Genomic DNA, 24,830 nt, shown 5'->3' on the forward strand with positions numbered 1-24,830 from the left:
AAACTGACATACATTTTTTTTGTCATCTGCCTGTGACTTTTCGCTTTCACGTTTCACTTACACTGCAGCATGAAAACATAAACTATCACCATGCCCTTATTTCAAAACTCAATGTCAGACACATACAGATGTAGAAATACAATTACAGTTTGTTACCCGTTTGTTGACAAAATCATTACTCTCTCTGTCTCAGTACTGTGTCACAGTGCTGCTGTACTGTCTAACTCACCCACCTCCACTCCTCCATTGTTTCTATATGCCTTTCCTCCCTCACACACTTGTCATCTCTCTCCTTCACTGAACTCCATCTCTCTGTGCTTGCAAAAGACAGAGTTGAACAAAAGGGAAAGTGTGTGTGTGTGTGTGTGTGTGTGTGTGTGTGTGTGTGTGTGTGTGTGTGTGTGTGTGTGTGTGTGGTGAATCAGATGAAATGCTCTCTTTAATGTTTTTTTTTTAAACATGAACAGAGGATACAGTTAGACACAACATAGTAATAGAGATACAGGAACAAAACAGCACCCAATACGGCCCAGTACCTTCTCATCCCAAGTGTTTCCAAAGAACTGATGGTCAATCCACATTAACAACCACACATTTAATCTGTCGGGGTCAGCATGACCCAGCAAGACAAAAACCCCTGCCAAAACATTCTTGGCTCTTAGATATCAGTAAACATTTCCTACCAGACATTTTCCCATCTAAGTCTACTTCCAACCATAGCTAATAAGCTTGATTGTGAAATCAGTACATGATGAAAACACATCATAATCATAATTTTCCTCACAGCATGTGTGTGATGTGGCTGAGAATGTAATCAAGCTCATCGATGTGGCAGTATGCAACGCATCCAGTAACATTACGAGGCTGTTAACGCTGATGGAGGAAGAAACAACAGAGACTTGTAATTTATAGCCATTCAATGTGGAATTCACTCACACACACACACACACACACACACACACACACACACACACACACACGCAAATAGAACAAATACTCCTGTGACGCACCAACCAAAATGTGACGAATGGATCAGACCCCATCCATCCACTGAGAAATAAGTCAAAATTATTACCTCTACTATCATTGCTTGCTGAGTAAATTCAGCTGATTTTGCACATCCACAGCTTAAATAGAATCAATATAACAACATAGTCATGCCCTACATACAACAAACTGATTGTTCAGCAATTTCCTATTGAAACCTAACAATCTTCTTAAATGGATATTTGACTATAGAAGCCTTCAACAGGAAGTGAAGGGATTGTACCTCCTGAACCACTGGACTGGTTTTAATTTGAAGATATGGAGATTGAGGAAATGTTGAGTTTATATTGCAACAGCCAACAGCTGTATTAGCAAATTAATGAGGCAAAAGAGAGATTTAAGAATGGTTTAAGAATGCACAGTCCTTCTTGATTAACTTCATTTGAGAGTAAACAGCATATTCCAGCAGTGCCATGAAAACACAGGTTTGTATGTGCAGTCTATTTTAGTCATTTAGCTTTATTTTGACAGGGCTTTAACCACTAAATAATACCCTCATTGATTAGAAAGAAAAAAGAAGGATGACGATCATTTATATGAAACTATTTATAGCAACAGTATTAGGCAGTGGTTATGTGTGTGTATGGTTGGTTTTCTTCATTGCTTTGTCTTAGTAGCGCCGTCATAATAAAGTAAGATACAATAATTCATTTCCTTCTTATATTTCCCCACAGGCAATTGTCTCTTTTTTTTCTTTTCCAAACAGCAGTTTTCCTCAACACTTCATGGAAAGAAACAATAAAAAGTTTTACACTACATAAACATAGACAACATGTAGAACTCACACCCAAAAACTCAATTCATTCCCAGTTAAGTTCTGCCAGAGGGATGTTCCAGTAAGACAGCATTTCCAATCAAAGTTTTAGCCTCAAAGTCAATTAGTTTCCATCAGGGGGTCACACAAACAACTACTCAACAATGTGCCGCTCATTAAAGCAATCAGGGTTTTGGTAAACACATCAAATTCAAATTAATTTTTAAGAAATGAAGCACCAAAAAAAAAAAAAAAAGACATTTGTTATTCTCTGTCAATACACAGTATGTTGGATGTAGGGTTTTTTTCATTTCATTTTTAATGAGTCTCTGCTATCCTTATGAGATGCAATTACAATGTTTGTCACTAATTGGCATATGTGTGTTGTGTGCGTGCGTGTGTGTGTTTGTTTGTCCGTGTATGAGCGCCCATGTGTGTTACTAGCTGTCTGGCTCTCAGTGGTGGTTCGTCTCTTGTCCCATTTCCATCCGGCTGTTTGTGCCACTCAGCAGCACAGCATTAAGAGCTGTTATTGTTGTCATTGTGTTGAAGCAGTTTGCATCTCCCATTGTTGTTCTCATTTACTTTTATCTAAGGAACAAATATGAGACAGCTGTAAACCCAAACCTGTGAAAACAGTGGCATTATTGAGTGGGGAAGTTTTTGAAGCTCAATATAAACTATTAAAGTCAACTATTATTCAATATCCAATTTCCATTACTGAAATATTTTCCCACCGTATGTGGCAATTTATCTCTGCTATTTGTATCCAGTGTATGTGCTATCAACAGCTTTTCTTTTGCTTCTATTGAAACATGCTTTTGAAGTATTGTTGTTACTTAATAACACCTCTGGTTCTGTCTTTTCAAAGACAATTATTAGGTTTTAATGGTTGCTTTTTACTAAATCAGCAAGAGATGGTGTTTCTCATATTAAAATATTGAAAGTTTTCTGCAGAGTTTCTAAGTAACAATGCTTTTTTAGACTGTTTTGTTTAGGAACCATTTAATGTTATTTTTTCATCACTATTTTGCTGATCCTTTCTTTCTTTCTCTCTCTCTGGCCTACACAAAACACAATCACTCAGTGCAAATAATATTTTCCCCAAACTATGCACTGACAGTCAAGGCACACACACAGAAACCACTGAGGCACCAATGAGCCACCAACAATCACATAGATATACGCATGCATTTGTCAACACTAATGTATAATCCACTAATCGTTTTGCATGCATTAGAACCAGACACCCACCCACACACTCAGTCCCCTTTTGTTATAGCTAGCTGAAACAATTTAACAAAGATATACAATGTGTTTTAGGCACAAGGTTTTGCTCAGTAACAGAAACACATTAGCAGACCATGTTTATTTAAAGGTGACTCCATCAAAATTGCCAGTATCTCAAAGCAATAAAATTAACAGCTATTATGCACAGCATACACTGAAATAATCTTGTTCCTGCCAATTGCCTACAGTGACAATCTGCCTCATTTTGGCACACACATACATACACTCTCACACACACACACACACACACACACACACACACACACACACACACACACACACACACACATACCAGCACAAAATATCCGTATACCACTCATTTGACTCTGACATTCAGGGTCAGTTTTCATTGTGAGAGTGAATGACGTGTGCCATTGAACAATCCCTTATTCAGGACTCCTCCAGCAGACAGACAGCAACAGAGCAGGATGAGTGGGAGGAAAACAGACGAGGCTAAAGGCCTTGACAGACTCAATGTGTGCGAGCCTTTCAACAAGCCAACAGCTATCACAGTGATCAGCACAGATTTACATTGCAATCATTAAAGCCAAAGCTGACAGCTACTTTAATGAAAATGGATATTTATCAAACACAACTACAGTCAAGGACCCAAAAAACACAAAGCATGTCTGTCTGTTAATGTTTTCATGCTGCGTGATTGGCTATAAACACTTGCTCATTCAATTATGAATCAACAGAGTGACAGCGGAGAGGCTCTACTGAGTACTTTGAACAGATTCTGCTGTCGCTTTTCAACTTGAAACACATCAGTCGCTCGCTCCCTTTTTCTCTGTAGGTCTTCACAGGGGGCCTGCCATCTGTCATATGGCGCACTCACGCAGAGTCACACACCATGCACACACTGTATATGAACAGAGAAACTCACAAACTCAGCCACAAACAAAAAAGAAAAGATCTGGGAACAAGTCTGCGGTGGCACAAACATTCACACAGCAGAAACACGCAAGCACACACCCACGTGCACGCACTTTTTCCTCCCTATGAGCTCATTCATTCTTGTTACAGAAACATAAAAGTTATCAAGGATGCTGTCAGTGGAGAGAGTGAGAGAGAAATAGAGAGGGAGAGAGAAACAGAAAGTGATGGCATGGGTTTGGCTGCAGTGCAACTGTTGTATATTTTTCTCAATTTAGTTTTCTGGGGCATTGGGTGTGTGTGTGTGTGTATTCTGTTTATAGTTTGTATTACTGTAGATATCCAGTTATACTACAGTGTAGAAAAGCATTGCGGCGCACTGAGGAGGACCTGTGAAGTGTTGATATCTCCTTCCTGATTCACTGTTTCTGTGAAGGACTCATACACACATGTGATCATATGGAAACAGATATGCACTCACGAACATGTATGTTTGCTCCCTCCCTGTTGAACAACACATCCATAGCAGCGGCCCATGTCTGCCAATGATTTGCACGCGGAGACCGAGAGAGTTGCCGTGCGGCCTGTCTTCTAGAATGGGGGCCCATTCTGTTCAACACAGTATGCTTTCTTGGCATGAATGTCATATCGACAGTCTAGCAAGAGTGTCCAAGTACAATTGGAATGCATCAGATAATTCATGAATAACTCTATCTTTCTCTCTCCTCTGTATCTGTCATTAATCCAATGCTGCTGTGCTTTAATCTCGTCTTTTTTCTCCCAACTGTCTCTTTCACTGTCTGTATTCTGCTCTCCCTCTGTCTCTGTCTCTTTGTATCTCGATTTGTGTGTATCTCCCATTCTGCCATAACCTTATATGTGTCAGGCTGTATTAATCTCTCTCTTTTTTCCTCTTTCTCTCACATACACTCTCCTGTCAGTTTTCTTTCCTTCCGCTCTCCTCTCTCCCTCCATCTGGCTCTTCTGTGAAATAAAAGGTGAATGTAGCCTTTAGCTAGACACTAGCACTTCAAAGCCCTCTCATTTTCCCTCTCTCTTTTCATCATGGGCAGGTTGAGTAGTGTTATAACCCAAAATAACCTCTTCACCACATGGCCCTTGTCTCTCTGTCTAATCTCTCATAGATGCCAGTTGGGGAGGCTTTTATCTCGAGTGCCACAGAGAATATACTGTACAAACAGCTTGAGTATACAATATGTGGCTCCAAGTACACTCAACCTCCTGTGCCAAGAAGGTTTGAGGCCATTTGGTCTAGGTAATTACATCTCCATATCATCATCAAAAAAAAAAAAAACAATCAAAAAAACAAAACAAACCTCTCATCTTGAGGTCATCAGGTTTATTAAAGATCATCACGGTTATTCATTTTGATGATTTTACAGGCAAACATTGGGCATAAAAGGTGGTTTTATTCTACTAGCTTTTCTAAGTAGGTTCACAAGCTGTGGTCATGAAGTAACATGGAAAAACTTCTCTATGAGATATATGATAATATAATCATTTATCCCGGACTTGTCTTTCTCCTTATGAAACTAAAGTCAGGCTTAAAGGTCCCGCTGACATAATAGATTGTAGATAATCAACTATCAATAAGCAATTGATATATTATCACATTTAGTTTCTATAAAGACAGCAAGTAATTAATTTGGCTTTATCATGTTACTTTACATAATCAGAGTGTTTCCAACAAGTTAACTGGCTGTGCCTGCTGGCTGGTAATGATGTCACTTTCAGTTACTGTAAGCTTGCTACCCACACACTTATGTTCAGTTGCTCATTTGGATAGTAATTGGCATACAAGGCTCCAGAGACACAAGTACCATGACCCTCCTGTGGTCTCTCCCACACATATGCACATGTGCAAACTAACTAATACACATGTACAAAAGTGTAAGGTGTCCTCAAGGAATGTGTTTCTCATCACTATTTTTAAACCTGTCCGGTGGAATATTCACGGTCACACACTTCACACTTCTTTAAAGTCAATTGAGATCTAACTTTGATTGGAGGCTATCGTGCTCCTTAAACTGAGGGCATACAGGGGATTGCTTTTTAGAATTAAACTTTTCCATTCCACTGTTAATTAAGGACTTAAAACAACAGTGTTTAAAATAACTTGTATCCCATCTGAGAGAAGGGCCACTTCACAGCTTAGTAATGGGCAAGTTTTATTGGGAGTTTTATTGTCATCCGCCCACATCACAAAACTCACTTAAAACCAAATGGTAGCAGCAAAGCATATCACTGTTGCACTTGTTACACTTTAATGAGATAATTATTTGCCAGTGAATGATACAAACTATGCAAAATATACAAAATATGTAATGTGTATATTTTATGCATGTTTGATGGCATTGGGTTGGCAGCATCTAAAAGGCTCATACACAGGCAGTTTTTAATCTTGTGCACCCACTTAAGAGACTGCATATTTTTACTTTGAATATACCACGACTAACATATCTAAAATATTTATTGATTGACTGACTGCAGATTCAAATATTATATTAAATACATTATTTATTTTCTCTTTTACTCCCATTTAGGCAATTATTCAATTTTTTACATTCACCAACTCGCTCAGGATGAATCTGCCCCGGTCAACTGTTCAGTGTAAATATTAACATAAGTCCTCTTTTTCTTTCATGTTTTTAAGTAGTGCATGAAAAAGAAAATCTAAGTGAATAGTGAACATTGATATCGAAAGGCTTGTAAAAACATTGCTGTTGCTGGAGGTGAAGATAACGCTATTCATGTCATCTTGTGTAATTGCATTTCATCTCATTAAAGACAAAACAAAAAGTAAAAAAAGAAAGTCAAAACGAACAGTTGGGTGTATTTTATGACTACAACTGAGGCTAGTTGAAAGTGAAAGGAGATGATCCTTGGGAATACCTTTGTGCACACATTTACATTTGCATTTTATTCATTTAGCTGATGCAGACTCACAGACTTTACGTAAGTGGAATGATCTATTAATATATACAGGACAGGAAAGGTCAGGGTGATTCTGCCTTTTTATGTGAACAATGTGACTACAGAGAAATCATGTAAGTAAAAAAGAAACAGAGTAGCTCAGGATCCTTTTTTTTATTTCTTTAGAGAATAATTATAGTGAGTAGAAGAAAGAGGATAACAGTTACTCGAACACGGGTGACGCAAGATACTCCTGGAAACTGTTTTCACCTTGTTTGGGAAGATGGCAAGTGGCTGCTATTTTGACTGAATCTGGAAGGTCATTTCACCATTAGAGAGCCAGGAGAGAGAACAGTTGATACCATGCGGAGCGCTGACCAGCCCAGCACAGGGAAAGGAGAGCAGAGGGGTCTGTAGGGGCAGAACACAAGACACTAGCTGGCGTCTTGCGCTGGATAGTTGCCTGGAGGGAAGGGGCTAGATATCTCTTCACAGTCTTGTGTGCCAGCAGCAGGATTTGGAATTTGATACAAGCAGCCATGGGCAGCTGGATGCATACATTAACACTGTCGGTGCATGTGTGTTAATGTGTGTGTACATCATATCACTACTGACTCATCACATCGCTTATGAACACCAGAGAGCTCTATTCCTGCTTTTTTTTTTTATCTTTCTTTTAATTAAAACAGGAGCGTATATGAACCTGCTGGGGCAAAGTGCTGTGGGTAGAATACCTGATGAGTGTATGTGTGTCACTTTGCAAACTAGTACAAACTGTATGCATATACATGAGTTAATTTATCCATATCAAGGGTTTAGATAATGAAGCAGAAATTTTTCATGTAGAAATTGCTGTATATGTATGACTCTGAGGAGTAAGAAAACTTGGGGAAAAACATGAAAAATTCTTCCACAATGAGCTCAGAACAAAATCATTTAAGACTAGTCTAAAAGTAATCACGAGAGACTTGAAGGTGGGTTCTGCACAAAGCAATTAAAACTCTTGTGTAAGGCATACAAAACATCAGTTAGCTGGTGGCCATTTTTTTCAAATATAGGCCTGAAACACGCAGCATGTTGTTTATTCTCATTAAGATGAATTAAACTGATCTCTTCATGTTCCTTCCCCATGCAATGTATATTTCTGCTTAAATTATTCAATTAATTAATTTTGGTTAATCACTCTCACCTTCCATTACATGCATGCCAAATGCTGTGTATTGTTTTCCACTCTGTTCCCACCTCTGCCAGGGAGGGAGCAGGCACTTTCTTTCTCATTGAAGTAAATCTGATAGAGTCATGTATCATTATGGAGTTCCCCACAGTCTCTCCATTATTCATCCATCTCTCGTTCCCTCCCTCCTTTCATTGCCTTCACCCTCTCGCTCTCCTGCCCGCTGATTTGCATTTTTGTGCATCTGTCTCTACAGACCTTTATCCTTCCTTCATTTTCCTGAGCTCTTTACCGCAATACAGCGATTAAATAATCTCTCTCTCCTTCAAGCCGGTCTTCATTTCTACTTTCTTTCTGAAATGCACAGCTATAACTTACTCTCTACGGACCAAAAAAAGTCCCTTTTTTAACTCATCTTATTCCTTGCCATTTCTCACTCAACTCATCAATTTCTTCCCTCTCTCTTCCAAATCTCTGTACATAGATACAGCTATTAATGTCATCACTCAATATGCTGCTGTCTCTGGCAAAGGGAAATGCACCATAGCACCAGGGAATATCTTTGACTGGTGTTCCATGGTTTCTGTTGATAGAAATTGTGTGTCATACTGCACACAGACACACATTCACCCACTCAGATATCAAGTGTTAAGCTAATTTGTTTCCCCTTGAATAATACAGTCAATCACTGGGTCAGTCATTTACAAGTAAAAGAACATGTCCATACCACCCCCACCCCCCACACCTCGGGCCAATCACTGCAGTGTTTACAGTGAGTGACTTACAGTGATTGAGGTGCAACACCAACCGAATGTTTTGTCAAAACCTGATCAGGGAGAGATGAATAGCTCAGTGATTATCTGTAGTCACTTCCCCGATTGCATTACGACAGAACATCAGCCAGGTTGTCTTTGTGGGTGAGCGAAAACATCTGAGAACCAGTTGAATTATACAGGCACAAAAACACATTTGAAAACAGCAATACACTCACCCCACTTGCATACACACCTGTGTGCAATTGAATATTGAGATACCAAGTGGGAAAATATGACATCTGCCGTGTACACAGGCAATGAAAACAGAGACGCATTGAGCCATTAGCAGTGAACAACAACCAATCCATTTTCTAAATATGATTAAAGCATTGACAAATGGGTCATTACCCCGGCTGACAAAGAGAACCAGAGAGAGAGAGACAGACAGACAGAGAGAGAGTGAGTCGGATAAGAAACAGTCAATTTATATATACATGCAGAATAACATGTTGTGTGTGTGTGATTGTGTCTCTTTTTTGGAAACATTTTGTTGAAATTTGAATATGTTACAAGGCCAGAACTCCCAAAGCTGGAGAAAGAAAATTGAAAATAGAAGTGCAGAGAAGTGAGGGAGGAGAAAGGGAAGTGCCAGGATGTGTCCTGGGGAAGTAATAGCTGTAAAAGCCCCGTGGCTGTAAACGGAGGAGCTGTGGATTTTCCCAGGGGACACGTTCATCTCCTTGACTTTACAATGGATAGACCTCGGACACAAAGATATATATATACGTCAGGTCTCTTTGAATGGATTGAGGGTGGATGGTGGGAGGAATACTCAAAGGGGACAAAGAAATGAGAAAGAGGATAAACTGTTGCACAGTGAGCAACTGTAGGAGACGTAAGGCCATGTTTGATTGTAGGGCACTTTATTTTGATTCTGCACCTTCTTTCTGTTTTATAAAAAGCTCTGTGAAGCATTTAAAATTTTTTTGCTAAATGTTATTTTTAGCTACTGCTAACATGAACCGCTGATAATTTAGCATGACAAAGGGGGGTAGCGGTTACAGGACTGAGGTGAAACACATGGCAGAAAAACTGCTGACAACCTGGAGAATGTGGACGGTGGGTGTATGTTATTAGTATCAGGAGAAAAAGAGAGGTATATGATACTAAAAGTGGGCAGGCAGCAAGAAAAGAAAATGAAAAAATTACATGAAGGCAATGGAGTTTCTCTACCAATTCATAGAGCACAGGAGGAGGTAGCCAGACGTTTCATTTTTTATTTTTCTTAATGCACAATTAACACCAGCCTTGGTATGAAAGACAAATGTGCATAAAACTGCAAAATGATTTTTGACTTGCTTTGAAAAGGCTCTTTAATGTGGAATGGATTCAGGAATAAAATGGAGGGAAGAGCAGAAGAGATGAGAAGAACAGATAAAATTAAAAAGAGGAGGGATGTTAATTTCCTATGATTAAGTTGCATATAAAGATGCCAATCAAACACTGTCACGAGCACTTTGATAAGATACTTGTACAGTGCTGCTTTTCATCACAGTACATCCTTTAAATTTATTTTAATATTTGGGTTTTCGTAGAAAAGTTGCACTCCTCTTACATTTCAGCTCTTCTTGTCTCTTCTTCTTCTGCAGTGAGATCTTAAAGCCTTCATGGGTGTAGGTTGAATCTTTATTATCTCATATCAGTGGAGGAAAGGTTAAACTCACATACAGTATAGTTAATTGTTGTAGATTACTGTTTGTGGAAAAGCTGGATAAATTGATGTTAAAGGTCCTGTATTTCCACCTCCACTTTTCCAGTGTTTTATTTGATGTTTTGCTATCCATGAGATATATTTGTGGGTTTCAGTACCAAAAACCATCTCATATAGTTTTACATCTCCTTTCTCATGCTTCTCTCTGGAGCTCTTGAACAAGTTGGTCAGCCAATGAGACTCTCTTCTGATTGGCTGACCGCAGGTAATGAGTTGTACTACTACTGGAGGTTTGTGAAAACCCACCGGCAAATGGCGATGGGCAGCACGTGCTGAAATGAGCTCAACAGACCATCAAATTCGGATTAAAATGCTCCAGCCTTAGGCCTGCCAAACCCCTGGATCATCTGGCAGCATTGGGGTGACTGTCTGCAGTGCTGCAGCATTCAGGTCCAATGCAGGAGTGGTGGAGCTCACTGTCTTTGCCTCTAGCGCACCTCTAACTATTAGATCCTCCGGGCAGACTGGTACAGTGCCTGTGTGTGTGAAGGCCAGACAGAGGATCATGCATGGCTGCAGAGTCTGAGACCATTGGAGACATCAGGGAGGTGGTGGGCTGCAGGGACAGCAAGAGTGGAATTTGGTGAGTGGATTACCAGGAGAAGGATCGGACGCAGTCCACCTTTCCATCGCTGCCAGACTGTGTGGAGTTTTTAAATGGGGTTTATTGGGACTGCAGATGAGACACCGCTGGAGACGGTTAAGGCGAGTGCATGAAAGAAACGTCTACATGTTGCGGCGTGGCGGCTGTTACTTGTACTGTTACAACTGAGCAGCTGCTGTTTCGTTGTAACATCACAAACTTAACAAAGTCCTGATGGTCTGATTAAGGCTGAGTTTCTAAATACGGGCTGTGGGTTTTTACTCTCACAGTTTTTACACAACACCTAGACCTGCCTTATAAACAAAAAGACTTGAAAGTCTCACTTTCTTCAACATGGGACCTTTAAAGCAAAGGATAAGGGAAGGAGGGCACAAAGTTTTAAGAGAGAATTAAGTAGACACTAGAGGAAAAAGTGCACAAGCTACATTTTGATTGGATTTAACAAGCAATAGAGTTGATGGATATATGGATGGAGCCAAGAAAAGATGAACTAGCCCTAAATGGTACACTGTACACGCACCAATCTCGGATAATGGAGTAAATAATTTAGTTGAGTCTGGATGGGTGGCAAAAGGTGAAGGAAGGACAGATCAATGAGGGGTGGAGAAGAGACAAGATCAAGGAGAGCAGAGTGTGAGTAAGAGGCATTTATCTGTTATGCCCAACAACACCAGAAGCTAAAACCTAGGGAAATTATACTGTTGACTCTGAATAGAGCGAGGTAATGGTGGAGAGGAGGGATACAAAAAGAGGACGTGGTAGAAATATGAGTTGGGTAAAAGAAAGGGTTATTTAAAAAAATAAAGAAGAGACAAAGCAGAGGAATAGTGGTGGAGTTAAAGTATAAATTAAAGAGAGAAAAAAGAGAGATGAGGATTGGAGAAAAAGGGAGAGGGGGCATTCATCTGGGGAGTGTGATAACGGTGAGTGCAGTAACTGGATAAATACAGTGGTAAGGGGGACTGAATTGAGGGGCAGTTGAAGGGAATGGGGAGAGGAGACACAGATGGAGTTACAGAGCAGACAAAAAAAGAGGCTGGATGAAAGAGAGGATGTATACATCTCCCGGGCACAAAGACTGGCTAGGAATAGATGATGTTAAATGTGACAAGATGAAGGGACCAAAGGGGGTCCATTAAATGTTAATGGGAACAGGGTATGGGGTGGGTAGGCGTACTGGGGGCAGGAATAAGAACAGATTGTGTTTGCGAGAAATCGTTGGTCTGGTATTTTCAGCAACAGGAAGTGCCAGCAGTCAGAGAACTTACTGTGATAAATTTCTAGAGAAACAAAGTCGAAAAGGGCATGTTATCTTTTGCTCATGCTACCTCCCTGACCACATTAATTCAAGCGCTAATTCCCTCAAGGAGTGTATATCAGCAAACCAGCACTCCACACACACACACACACACACACACACACACACACACAGAGGCATATATAGAGCAGAGCACATTTTCAGCCTGCCAGCTGTGTGAGTAAGCATCTCTCTCTGCCACTCAGTGCTTAGCCGTGTATGGCACAGTGCATGGCAGCAGTTTGGAGCCGTGGATCTGGAACAATACATGAAACAATACGCAGACACAAGTAGGTCATCCACACACAGATACACGCACTCACATACTAGACATGAAGATACACTCTCGGCTACGACAGTGCTGCGGGCGCTGGCGAGGTCTTCCTCTCACTCCGTCAGTGCATTTCTGAGGAAGCCAAACACTTGATTATGATTACATACTCATCTTACAGCCAGCAGATAGGCTCTGTCTTTTCTTTCAGCTTATTGCTTTACATAATTGAGAATTTCTCTCATGTTGAAAACAAATTGAGTTGTCCTTGTTCCTGTCAGCTAAACCATAACCCGAAAAAAAAAGGAAACATGCGTATCTGATATGATCCCCATCCCACCACACTCTACCTGCTACCTGGCTATAGTGAACAGCTGCTGTTGCTATGAGATTGCAATGAGACTTATGACATGTCACACAAAGTGTTACTATGTGTTTTCTATATATCTACTGTTTTCTATATATCTATTGTATGTCAATTTATACTAACGCCTTTTGGCTGGTATTGACCCAGTGATAGTTTAAGGGGTTTTAAATGAGACATGCAAACTAAATGGTGCGTGACTGAGTATTTATATGTTTTACTCCATTTAAAGCTGTGTGACCAGTGTTGTCACTTATAGTTTCTAACTTACTCAAGAAATATTCTAAAGATACGGGTGCACATGCACAGTTTTATCTGTTTTTCTTCAGGTATTGATTTTTCCTTTCTTCCCGCCCCTCTCACTTTCCTCTCGCTATCCATCCTCAGTCACTGGGCCGCAGAAACTGGATGACTATGAATCAGAGTGATGAAGTGTGCATGGTTTGTGTGAGTGTGTGGTAGGTGGAGAGCTGCGTGGAGAAACACAGATAGAGAGAAGAATCAGTCACACCTGGGTGCAGGTGAAGTACTTGCAGTCCATTTGTTCTGACAGACCGAGAAGAGAAGGGAGAGAGAGCTCAATAACATGCTCTGTTGCAGACAACACGTGTAAAATCCACACTGACATACAGAACATGCGTCAAAAATGTCTGCATATAAACATCACCCGTGTGAGGCAGCGGTTCAATACACTTTGAATATAAGAAAAAATCAGGAGAAAGCACTTGATTTATCTCATTTTGCGAGTTGTGGAGTCGCAGTCTCGCAGGATCAATCAAGCATTTAATTCTGAAAAAACGGAAGTCGCGAACAAAGTCTGATGAAGAGATGGACTCCCACACTGGTATGATGACATCCCAGCAAAAATGAATAAATAAATAGAGCTGATGAATTAGCAAAGTAGATGAGTCCTACTGTAATCCCCGTGGCTGACAGTCTGAACTCCTGGATGTGTCCATGTCTGTGTGTTTGACTGACATGTACATCCCTCAAATAAACACCTCTGCAGGACCGCTTGACAGGTCTTAGCTGCTTTAGCGAGATTGATCCCAGAATGATTTATCATGCGTCAGAATACTGCTCGTGTACAGGAGGGCTGTGTGTGTGCTCTTGTGTGTGGGTTGGTGACGACGATGATGGTGGTGATGTGTGAGTGTGGTTTAGTGGGTGGTTATGGTTCAGGATGATAGGTGAAAGATTCCGAATGGCTACGTTTTATATTTGTTTGCACTCCTACACACCTCTCTCTCTCTCTCTCTCTCTCTCTCGCTCTCCCTCTGAAATCGAAACCTGTCTTTGTGCTCAAAGTGCAGTCATTGTACACAGTGTTAGCCGGGTGTAACGTTATCCGTCTGTGCAGCTTAACATTCAGCTCGTATTTAGTCGCTCAGGCATGACTTTTTAGAATTATTCATATACTTCTAAACATTTCATAACGTCAGCAAGGTGTGTTTTTGTTAGGTCCTGTCAAACTCTTCAAAGTGACTACACACACGTTTTACTGCACCAGCCACCAGCTTTCTCATTTTCACTCTCCTTTAACTGTTGCCTACTTCAGAGTGATGTAAAATTGGGCTGGGTTAACGCAACGGGCCCTTTAAGTCATTAGCAAAGAGTATTAATGAGCCTAGTGCTTAGAAAGCCCCCTGCAGACTCAAGAGTGTGTGATGTAGAGAGGATGAGGGCACTAATTCTCCAAAGTGCCCTAATAAGTAGAGGATTAGCAAAGCCTTCCATTAGCCAAAGCCTTGATGATGCTAAGCTAATGCGCTATAGCTAGACTAGAGCAAGGCGGCTAAAGCGTTAGTTAGCATGACCGCTATAATAGGGATGTGGAATCTGAATAATGTAGCTTATGATACAGGACTGGCTTATGCAGCTGAAATATTCAGACGAAAGCAAACTCACATACACAGGCATAAAATGCATTCACACTTAATGTACGCATAAATATATCCACAGGTGCACCTTCCCACACACACCCGCAGGCATGCATATGCTCAAACACTGAGGTGATAGTAGATAGAAGATGAATCCTGGGCTCATTGGTTTTAAGAATAATGGCCATGACTAAGCAGTACACTGAGACTTAGTGAAGTTTAATCATATATTGTTACACTTTAATTAATTCCTCAAAATGTGGACTTGCACAAGTGAGATTGAAACTGCTTGAGCTTCATTAATCATCTACATCAGTGCATGAGGAAATGGTAGCCTGAAATAACCCTTTAGCTATTGCTAAAAAGGAAAATCGTTCCTAACAAACTATTGCCAGTTAATTAAAGAATGGGTTTTGTGTTCATAATATCCATAGTTATTGCCTCCAAATTAGATTTATGTCACTGAACTGCTTAAGACTTGTGTGACAACTGCAACCAATTTACCTTATAAGCTGTTATTTAATTGAGTGGACCAGCCACAGAATATCTTTAATCTTGTGCATTAAGCTTTTTTTTTTGTTGTTGTTTACTAGTGCAAACTTTTTCAAGACAAGCGTCAGATGAGATCAGTTTCCGGTTGACACCTCAAAAGTAATGTGTCCAAGTTAAGTCAGTGAAACTTGAACTACGCAGTTAAACAACAAAAGCAGTGAAGCAGATTTCACGTTGTGCATCATTAATACACAGACACACACGCATATTCTTGGGTTCGTCACGATTTGAGGGTTCAGCCTCACGAACCACTTTGAAATCCAACTCATCATGTTTTTGTGAAAACCAGTTGACATGGAAGACATTGTCATTCTGTATAGCTTTCATGTTCTCTCTATCTCTTTCTCTCTGTGTCTCTCTGTCTTAGACACACATGCACACATACAATGTTTTATTCTTCTTTTCTAAGCACCATGAATCTCCTAAGGCTTTTCTTTCTTGGAAACTTTCTTTCTTTCTCTGGCTTTATTTTTGCAGTGTCAACAGATTACTCTGTGAGGCATTATACAGGCTCACTGTGTGTGTTTTAGATTGTGCTCTCTTGCTATTGTACATTGTCATCACACCGTTTATGTGTGTGTGTGCGTGCGTGCTTGCGTGCGTGTGTGTGTGTTTGTGTTCACTGTACTGTCTTTAAACTTATTTTTCCACCAGCTTTTGTGTGACAGGTCTTTTAGGTCTCTGCTAAAAGTGAAATAAACGCCTAAGTCTGGTGCTTAGTACACAGAAGGACATGGTGAGGAGCAACGTGGGAGCAGAAGTGAGGGATGAAATGAGGATCAGGATGAATGAGGGATGGAAAATTGGGGCAAGGACATAAGGGCAACCCACGGGTAGCCATGTGGGTAAATGCATAGGAAGAGCTGACTGTGGCAGGCGATGATGTGTGCAAAAAAATAAAGGAATAAAGAGGTGATGAATCAAAAAATGGCTGGAGTAAGGGAAGGAAAGAGGATAGATGGATGTTTGTGTTGCCATGAGGGTAAACAAACAGGTGGGTGGAATGGGAAAGATGCTGAAGAAGAGATGTTGGAAAGGAGGTGGAAGGGAAAGGCAGATGACTCCGAACTGAGGACAGTGTACAACATTCTGTGGTCGCTGTAAGGCAACTAAAATGAAAATCCCTGCAAGACTGCAGCTCTGAAATGATTAGGGCTGAAAGGTAAGCACTCAGAGGGGCTGTTTTGGACAAGAAGGGAGATTATAGGGGAGTGGGTTGAGAGGGTAGGAGGTAGAGGTGTTTTTGACAGCACTAGAGGCCTAGCAAGGATGAAAAGTTGAAGGGAGGAAAAGGAGGTGAAATAAGCACAGATTGTGTTTCAGAGCACGGGAGCATTTAGTGCAGCAGAGCACAAACAACTGGGGGATTGTGGATAGTCTCTCTCACAAGAAGGAAATATTTTACAATGCGGTTTTATAGTACGACTTTTAATACACTTTTTTTTTATAGAGGCATATTATAACGGTTTTCTATACAAGACTGCTTTATATAGTATTGTCAGGAAGTAGCCTGGAGGTCAATTAATAATGTGACTGTAGCACTTCAGGCTTAAGGCTTGACTTAACTTTGATTCAGTAGCTAGAATGGTGCTTGCTGTCAGCAGATGGTTGCTTTTGTCAGTATGGAAAACTGGAAATGGGGGTTGTGCTCTGACTGTAATATAATATTAGCTGGCAAGAAAGTTCTCCAGCAAGCATTTTAGTGATGCAGTCATCCTTTATCATATAAGTCTCATGTGTCTGTCTGTGAATACATGTTTAGTTTTATGTTATTATAACTTACATGTAAGTTTTATACACAAACCCCTATTTTTATCATGTCCGTGTCGCTATCCATTGCTAACGTGGCTGACATCACTCTGTGACAGCTTGAAATAAGAAGGTTTTGAAGCTTTTAAAGGTTTGCCTGTATTTATTGAAAAGGAGTAGTGCAGAAAAAAAGTCTCCTTTTGTCTTATAGCGGGTTTTTACATGTAGGACTCAGTATGCTCCTTCTCTGCTGCCATATGTCTTTATCTGTGCATGTATACCTCTGTTTCCATTTCCATCCCTCTCTATTTCTAGTTGCCACGGAGCAGGTTGTGTATGACTCTAACAGCTTTGGTTCTCAAAATAACTATGCAATGCATGTGGAAACAAGCAAACAATTTCCTTGTCTCTTCCAGTTGGTGCTGCAGTGTGGTGACCTGTAGAATAAGAATTATTTTCCTTGCTGCACTCTTCGCACAAATAATTACTGGGATCAAAAATATGACTTGGTATTGCGCACAGTTGTAACAGATTTTTTTTTTTTTTTTTACACCACTATTGCGTCCTGGGATGAAATGAATAGTAGAATCATTGCCTTTCTATGCTTTGGAAAATAAAACATTCCTCTTCTGTTTTCCTTCTCCCTTTTCCTTCTTTCTCTGCTGCCTCCCTCTCCTCCTTCCAGCCTGTGAGCTGATGAACCGTGGTATCCTGGCCCTGGTCAGTTCCATCGGCTGCATGTCGGCGGGCAGCCTTCAGACTCTGGCCGATGCCATGCACATCCCCCACCTCTTTATCCAGCGTTCCCCAGCAGGAACACCCCGCTCCGCCTGCCCACCAACCAGTCGCGTCCCTGGAACAGATGACTACACCCTAATGGTCCGCCCACCTGTCTATCTCAATGAGGTCATCATGCAAGTGGTGTCTGAGTACAGCTGGCAGAAGTTCATCCTCTTCTATGATTCTGATTTTGGTAAGGAAACATTCAAGACAGCTTTTACTGATACCAATCTTCACTCTATCTATCTATCTATCTATCTATCTATCTATCTATCTATCTATCTAGGAAGGTGATTCACTTGAGCTAACATCTATCATAGGTCTAATCTATGAAACTGGTGTTGTGTGAATTTTGAATTTATCTGATGTAGCAGTATCAATGGTTTCCCAGCATGATAGGACATTAGAGAGGTAATAGGTGTATAGTCAAGTCAAAAACATCGCTCTCTCTTCCCTTGCCTCCATGTTACAGGCAAAAAAAAAACATATGGATGCCGAGGCAGACATGGATATGTGTATGCATATACAGAGAAACACAGAAATAGGTGCACACGTGTGCATCCTGGGTATTTTTTCGTCCATCTTTTTATGTGTATTTTTATACATCTTCATGCTGGTGACGCATCAGTCTGTCTGCCTGTCTCATTTTACCCTCTTTCTGTGTGTCTCTCTGTCTCCACGCCCTCTCTCTTTCCAGTCCATTAACTCTAACATTAGACAAGAAACACTCTATGTCCCTTTTATAAAGTGCCACTTTGTTTCTTCAGTCTCTTAGCTTCCTTCTACAGAAATATTGTTTTGGGGTTTTCTGTGCTTGTACAGGTGTATTCACCTGTGTAGGTGTGTTTGTCTGTATTGTACATTCAGGGCCTAAGTATAATTTCTGACCCCAACCTACAACACGTTAGCATTGTCATATCTTGTTACACAACTTTCCCTGTTTTTGGACATAGTGTTACAACACGCGCCCTGTTGATGCCATTACACTGTCAAGAGCCTGTGTCGGTCTGGTTTTCAGTTCACATCCCTAGATTGACTTCCTGTCACTATACTTTTAGGTCTTCCCCACTTTTTCCCGTCATGGTACCGCGCCGCCTTCTTTGTTCTGGCACCACGATTATGTGTAAAGATAAGTTTACTCTGAGTCATACAGAGGAGTACACTGCTGGTGCACTGCTGCTGAAACTGTTGCATCTTGGATCAGACCCCAATGAGTGACGTCAAAACAAGTATCTAATGGAAAACACCAGCTGTGACATCACTCATTAGTGAGTAGACAGAAATATACCACGCCTAAAAGTTAAAGCCCATAGAGAACAGTGTAATAGCTTTCTGTCTTTCTGATTCAGTGTTGATTTACCCCTTATAGCCATAATGTGGCTCCATTTCCCTCACTGTAGTCAATTAACACAATTAATGTGTTGTATGCATCGATCTCCAAAGTGATCTCTTCAGTGGAATTGTTTAGCATTTTGCAGGCTTCCCTTCAATCTTTCACAGCATTAAAGCATTTTATCAGTGTATTGAATATGTCATATGAGAGTGTATTCTAACTAGTGAGCTCTACCATACAGTTTATATCAGATGAATATTGAATGGTGGCTAATGTGGCCCATCTGGAAATGCTAGTCCCACACTGCAGACATCAGCGCAGTAAATTAAATTACATCAACGCTGAGCAACATTTGGAAAGAGGATTTCCATCTAATCTGTGGAGTAATTGGCAGACTACAGGTATACAGTAAAACAATGGAAGTGCGCCAAGTACTGGCCTGACTTTGTGTCTATTTCACTGTTTAGTTTCTGTTAACTTTTATCATGACACATGAAGGTTGTTTGCACATGGGTATATAACTTACAAGTACAGATATGTGCAGAATCTTATTGGTCTTTATTTTTGCTTTTTGCTTCTTCAGTTTAAGGGAAATCTGCAGCAACTGTTTCTGGGTTTTTGTTTTTTTTTTTTCACCAAAGTTCTGCACTATTGCAAAAGCCTCCAGTGCACACCATGAGATCAGCCTCTTAAAGGTTGCATTGCAATTACCCACAAATGAAGTCATTCCTTTTGGGAAAAGGCTTTTACTTTAACCTTATCCTAACCCTAAAGACTGGAAGTAAGAACAGCATTTTTCACCTAGCTAAGACAACCTTCAGTCAACTGGTTTGAATTCAAAATTTGTCCCCCAATGTGGCATAGTTCACACATAATATCTACATAATACACCCCATACACACACACACACACACACACACACACGTTTTCATGCACACAAAGACACGCATGTTCTTACCCCACTTAAATCCCTCTATCCCCTCTGTGCTCTGTGACCACTGATTCAGCACATGGTTCCTCTGGGTTTTGGCAGTGCTGTGCTCTCAGCCAAAGAAGGCCCTTTAAAGATATCGCCGTTTTTCCCTAATGGCCTCACCCCATGTTCAAGGAGAGAAGGGAGAAGCAAGAGCACGAGAGACAGAGAGCGAGAGAGAGGGAGCGAGAGAGAGAGCAAGAAAGCGAGGCAGAGAGACAGAGATGGCCTTTTAAGATGATAGTAATGTTCCCAAAAGGCCTCGCCTCTGTACAAGGAGAGTTCTTTAGAGAACAGACAGCCGAGTGTGTCCTCTTAAATGAAGCTACGGTGCAACTGTCCCAATCCCTATTTTCAGCTCTACTGGTGCGTTCCGGACACTGAGAACACATGTTTTCTCTCTATTATCTCCCTCTCTCTTTCCTCTCATAGTTTATCTCTCCCTCCCCGTCCATCTTCCTTTCTTGTCTGTCTTACTTTTCCTGACAGCATCTCTGTTTTTGGTTTCGCTCCCTTTCAGTCTTACCTCAGGTGTATTGTATTCGCGCTATAAAACCTGATATATATTGAAAACATGAGTGACATGTTACCTGCTGAGTGACCTTGCCTATAATACAGTCAGAGCAACACTGGCCTTGTTGAGCAAATGTGGGAAGTACCACTTAGTGGTAATAACACTGTTGACATTAAGATGATTTGTTTTGTTTTGCTTTTAGCCAATGACAAGAGGGGCCTGAGGCACACTATTAAAAGGTTATAGCTGAACGAAAGAGCTGTTTGAAACTGTGATGCTTGTTAGGTTGCCACTCTTGTATTAGGAGAAAATAAAAGTGCTTTTATTTTGGACAGATTTGCTTTACTTAATAAAAGTGAAAGTGAGTAATAATGATAAAAGGCCTTAAATATCATCAACGGTAAACATAGCACTAAAAGTTGAAGATCTACCGTTGAAGTAGTTGAATCATTAAACCTAAAGACTCCAAGTCGAGACTTGATACGAGTCAGTGTCCAAGTCTGAGGCACCAAAGAAGAATCCGAGTTGCGTCCGAGAGTGCACAGCTGTCACCATTTCATAGGGAGTTTATTTACTGTGTGTGACGCAATAGCCAAACAAATGACCTCACAAGCATGTGAAAACCCATGCACCGCCATTAACAAAAAAGGCAGAATGCTTGTCTCCAACTTCCAAGTCTGAATGCAGTCAATGCTCAAGTCCATTTCAAGTCACGACTATTAGTACTACAACAATGAGCTCTACACACAAAATGGTAATTATGTGAGAAACGTTGGCTCCACAGAAACAGCTATGTGTCTTTATATTGGCTATTTAGAACATAAATTGGGGATAGGGTTAGGATTAAATGCATTCACGTGGGATACAGGTTTTCCCCTCACAAAGATGATACTTGTCACACATTGGCTTAGGTGGTCAAAGGGGCAACTCTTTAAAATGTCAGCCTGGTCCTTTCAGCGTGTTTTCCATTACCTGCATGCTGAGTGTATGATCCGAATCAGTACTTATAAATATTTTAGCAGAAGTTTTTTAATTAAATATGAAACCAATTTGGTAAATCGGTGCCCACCTCACGAGTATGCCATTTATACCAGGCCCAGTTTGTCATAATGCAGTGATGCCGCAGTGTCTTGGGCCTGTGCCATGTGCTAAAAGTATTGTGAGTTGGTGTTCAGGTTGTAACCCATGCCCATGGTCATTAAACATGGCTCTCTCACCTTGCACACAACGTAATGAAGCATGTTAATAGTTTTAAAAACAATTTCATACCTTGAAATCTGCCTCCCTTTACATTCGCATTAACGATTAGCTCATTAGTGAGTGATAGGACGGATGAGAACAATGTAAAACTCCAAATTCTTTTCAGTGGAAAATGTCAACCACTAGCTTTGGGTTCATATAAAGAAGAATCTGTCCCACATTGCGCCTATTGGTGTTACGTTGAAGAGTGTCACATCACCTTGTTGCATCTGCCTCTTTGTAGAGGTGAACAAAGAAAAATACTTGACAGGGCAGACAGGGGGAGGTATTTAATGAGCAGAGAAAAGGGAGAGAAAATGAAAGTGAGAAAGAAGGAAAGGGACTGGGCATAGAAAGGCTTGGGTCAAAGGACAAAAAGTAATACGTATTATGTTGTTAAAGAAAAGATGGATACAAAATCTGATTTTTATCTTAAATGGATTACATGTAGAACTTTACAGTGTAAAGACACTGATGAAAAAAACAGTCTGAAATTTGCAATGTCGAGGTTTCCCTTAAAGGAGACTCATAGTAGTAAAATCCCACTGTCAATTTGATCTCTGCAGGTTTCATGTAGTAACACATCAAGCGGAGACTAAGAACAGGAGGGTACAGCAGGAGCACGGGGGAGGATAGTTCTGCGTTTTTTTCTTTTTGAAATGCTTTGACTTCCGTGAATGAAGAAATACTGAATAATAACGGGTTAGATTGAAATCATTTATAAATCACTTTTCCTTACTGCTTGAAAATCATCTTAAAATTCACTTATTTAACATATTGAGCTACATATTTCTCTGACGGATGAGACTGTTGTCAGTATACCCCGGTTGTTGGCTTAGTGTTATTTTCAGTATATTTCAAATATGTCAAAACATTTAGATATACACACAATAGCTGAGTAGTTGTACCTTCAGTGATGGATTTTTGTGCCTTTTCTATAAAACTCTTGTACGATTAAAAATATAGAAGATTGTTAAAATATTGTTTTCCAATTTGATCTTCTTCTTTTTTTGAAAATGTATTACTGAAACTATATTTGCTTTGAAGTTTCCATGTACAGACCTATTATGTCACACAGCCAATACTGTGGGAGGATATGACTCAGAGCACCAGTGACACAAAAGGCACAGAGAACTTGTGGCGGCAGAGTGAAGGGGAAGAAGAAAGGAGGATTAATGAGGCAAACATCTGCAAATCCATAAGCCTTTTACATGGATGTTTGTCTGGACCGTACCTGGAAGTGATGAGCTGCCACATTTGAATCGTATCTGAATTGCAAGGGACAAAATTGAGGAATAAAATAGAGAACGGAGAGCATGACGAAACTGACGAGCATGAAGTTGTTTATAGAGACAGGGGAAAGAGAACAAGGAATGATGAGAGATGAATGCTTAGATGGATATCTTTTTTAACAGCAGTGAAGCCCAGAGACGCCACAGGGGGGAAGACTGGTGGGAGGTGAAAGAGGAGGTGAAAAATACATAAAAGCTATGCCAAGCGAGACGTGGGAAAGTTGATGATAAAGGCAGATTCAGAGGAATGGAGGCAAACAGGTACACTCATGAACCAAACACCAAAGATCTACAAGCTTTATACAGGGAGGTCATGTCTTACTTTGTCTCTTCCAGAGTAAAATCCTTCAGAGAACAAGAGAGAAAACGAGATAAAAGAGATTGTGAATATATAAAGGAAAACAGAAATAGTAAAACAGAAAGGGGATAGGGACAGAGATCTAAGGGCATAGTAGATCAGGTAGGGCAGAGTAAAAGCCAGTCAGGAAAGCAGATAAACACAAAAACAACTTAAAAAAAAAAAAAAAAAAACAGGGTTTAAAACATTTTACAGAAGGGTGTGACCACAGAGAAGTAGCTGGATCATCCTTGGAGGACACTGGAGGTGAAATCTCTCAAGCAGCAAAAAGTAGAGTTGAAGACGGAGAAGGGCAGAGTGGGCAGCAACCTCAGGAAAGGAATGAATTGAACTTAATCATGCTGCAGAGTGCCGTGTGGAAAACAGTCTAGTGTCTTGCCCTCTTACCCAGTTACTTTGTGCTTGTGCTTTACAGTGCTAATTACTGTAGTGCTATTGTACTATATCTGTATTATTTCGTGAATGGGATTTATTAGCAGAAAGGAACATAATAGCATTCCTTTTTCTACTTCACAGACTCAGGAGGAGAAGTGGTATAAACAAGCACAAAAATCTAGCCAATACATGTAAACTGTCAATAAACATACACATTTATTTACATTCAGGGGGGGATTTCATGCTTTATAGATGTGGACATTGGTGCAGCAAAAAGAATGGCAGAGGATTGCCTCTGGCAACAGAGTCAGAACACAACACAACCACATCCAGCGGTCACTGGGGGTTAGAATCTCAGAGCACTTGTTTGGGAGAAAAATGTGCTTGCACCTAAAATCCTTTACACCAACTGAGTACTGATTATCATCAAATAGTATTTGCAGTTTAGACAATAACAAAGCAGCTCAAGGCATAGGAATGCCAAGATCAAAATAGGCCTTAAAAAATGGAAGAAAACAAGAAAGAAGGGAGATGAGGGAAGTGGAGAGAAGTTTAGGCACATAAGGTATGTGAAAGGCAGAGAAGAGGATATGTGGGGTGTGAGGGGGATTAAAAGTCAGAGAAGATTTGGGGAGATAGGGAAGGTGA

At 40.5% G+C, this 24,830-nt stretch overlaps 1 protein-coding gene across 2 annotated transcripts in view; it reads left to right on the forward strand.

The window, feature by feature from the left end:
- Positions 1 to 24,830, forward strand: part of grid2 (glutamate receptor, ionotropic, delta 2) — a 467,345-nt gene that overhangs the window by 250,256 nt on the left and 192,259 nt on the right. For both annotated transcript variants that reach the window (XM_023395024.2, XM_087170650.1), the window contains exon 3: positions 18,004 to 18,291. In XM_023395024.2, coding sequence (XP_023250792.1) covers positions 18,004 to 18,291 — 288 coding nt within the window. The remainder of the gene's footprint in view (positions 1 to 18,003; positions 18,292 to 24,830) is intronic.

Source organism: Seriola lalandi, unplaced genomic scaffold (assembly GCF_002814215.2).
Source record: "Seriola lalandi dorsalis isolate HSWRI2012SDOR001 ecotype SW California unplaced genomic scaffold, Sedor1 jcf7180002054955, whole genome shotgun sequence".
Classification (NCBI taxonomy): domain Eukaryota; kingdom Metazoa; phylum Chordata; class Actinopteri; order Carangiformes; family Carangidae; genus Seriola; species Seriola lalandi.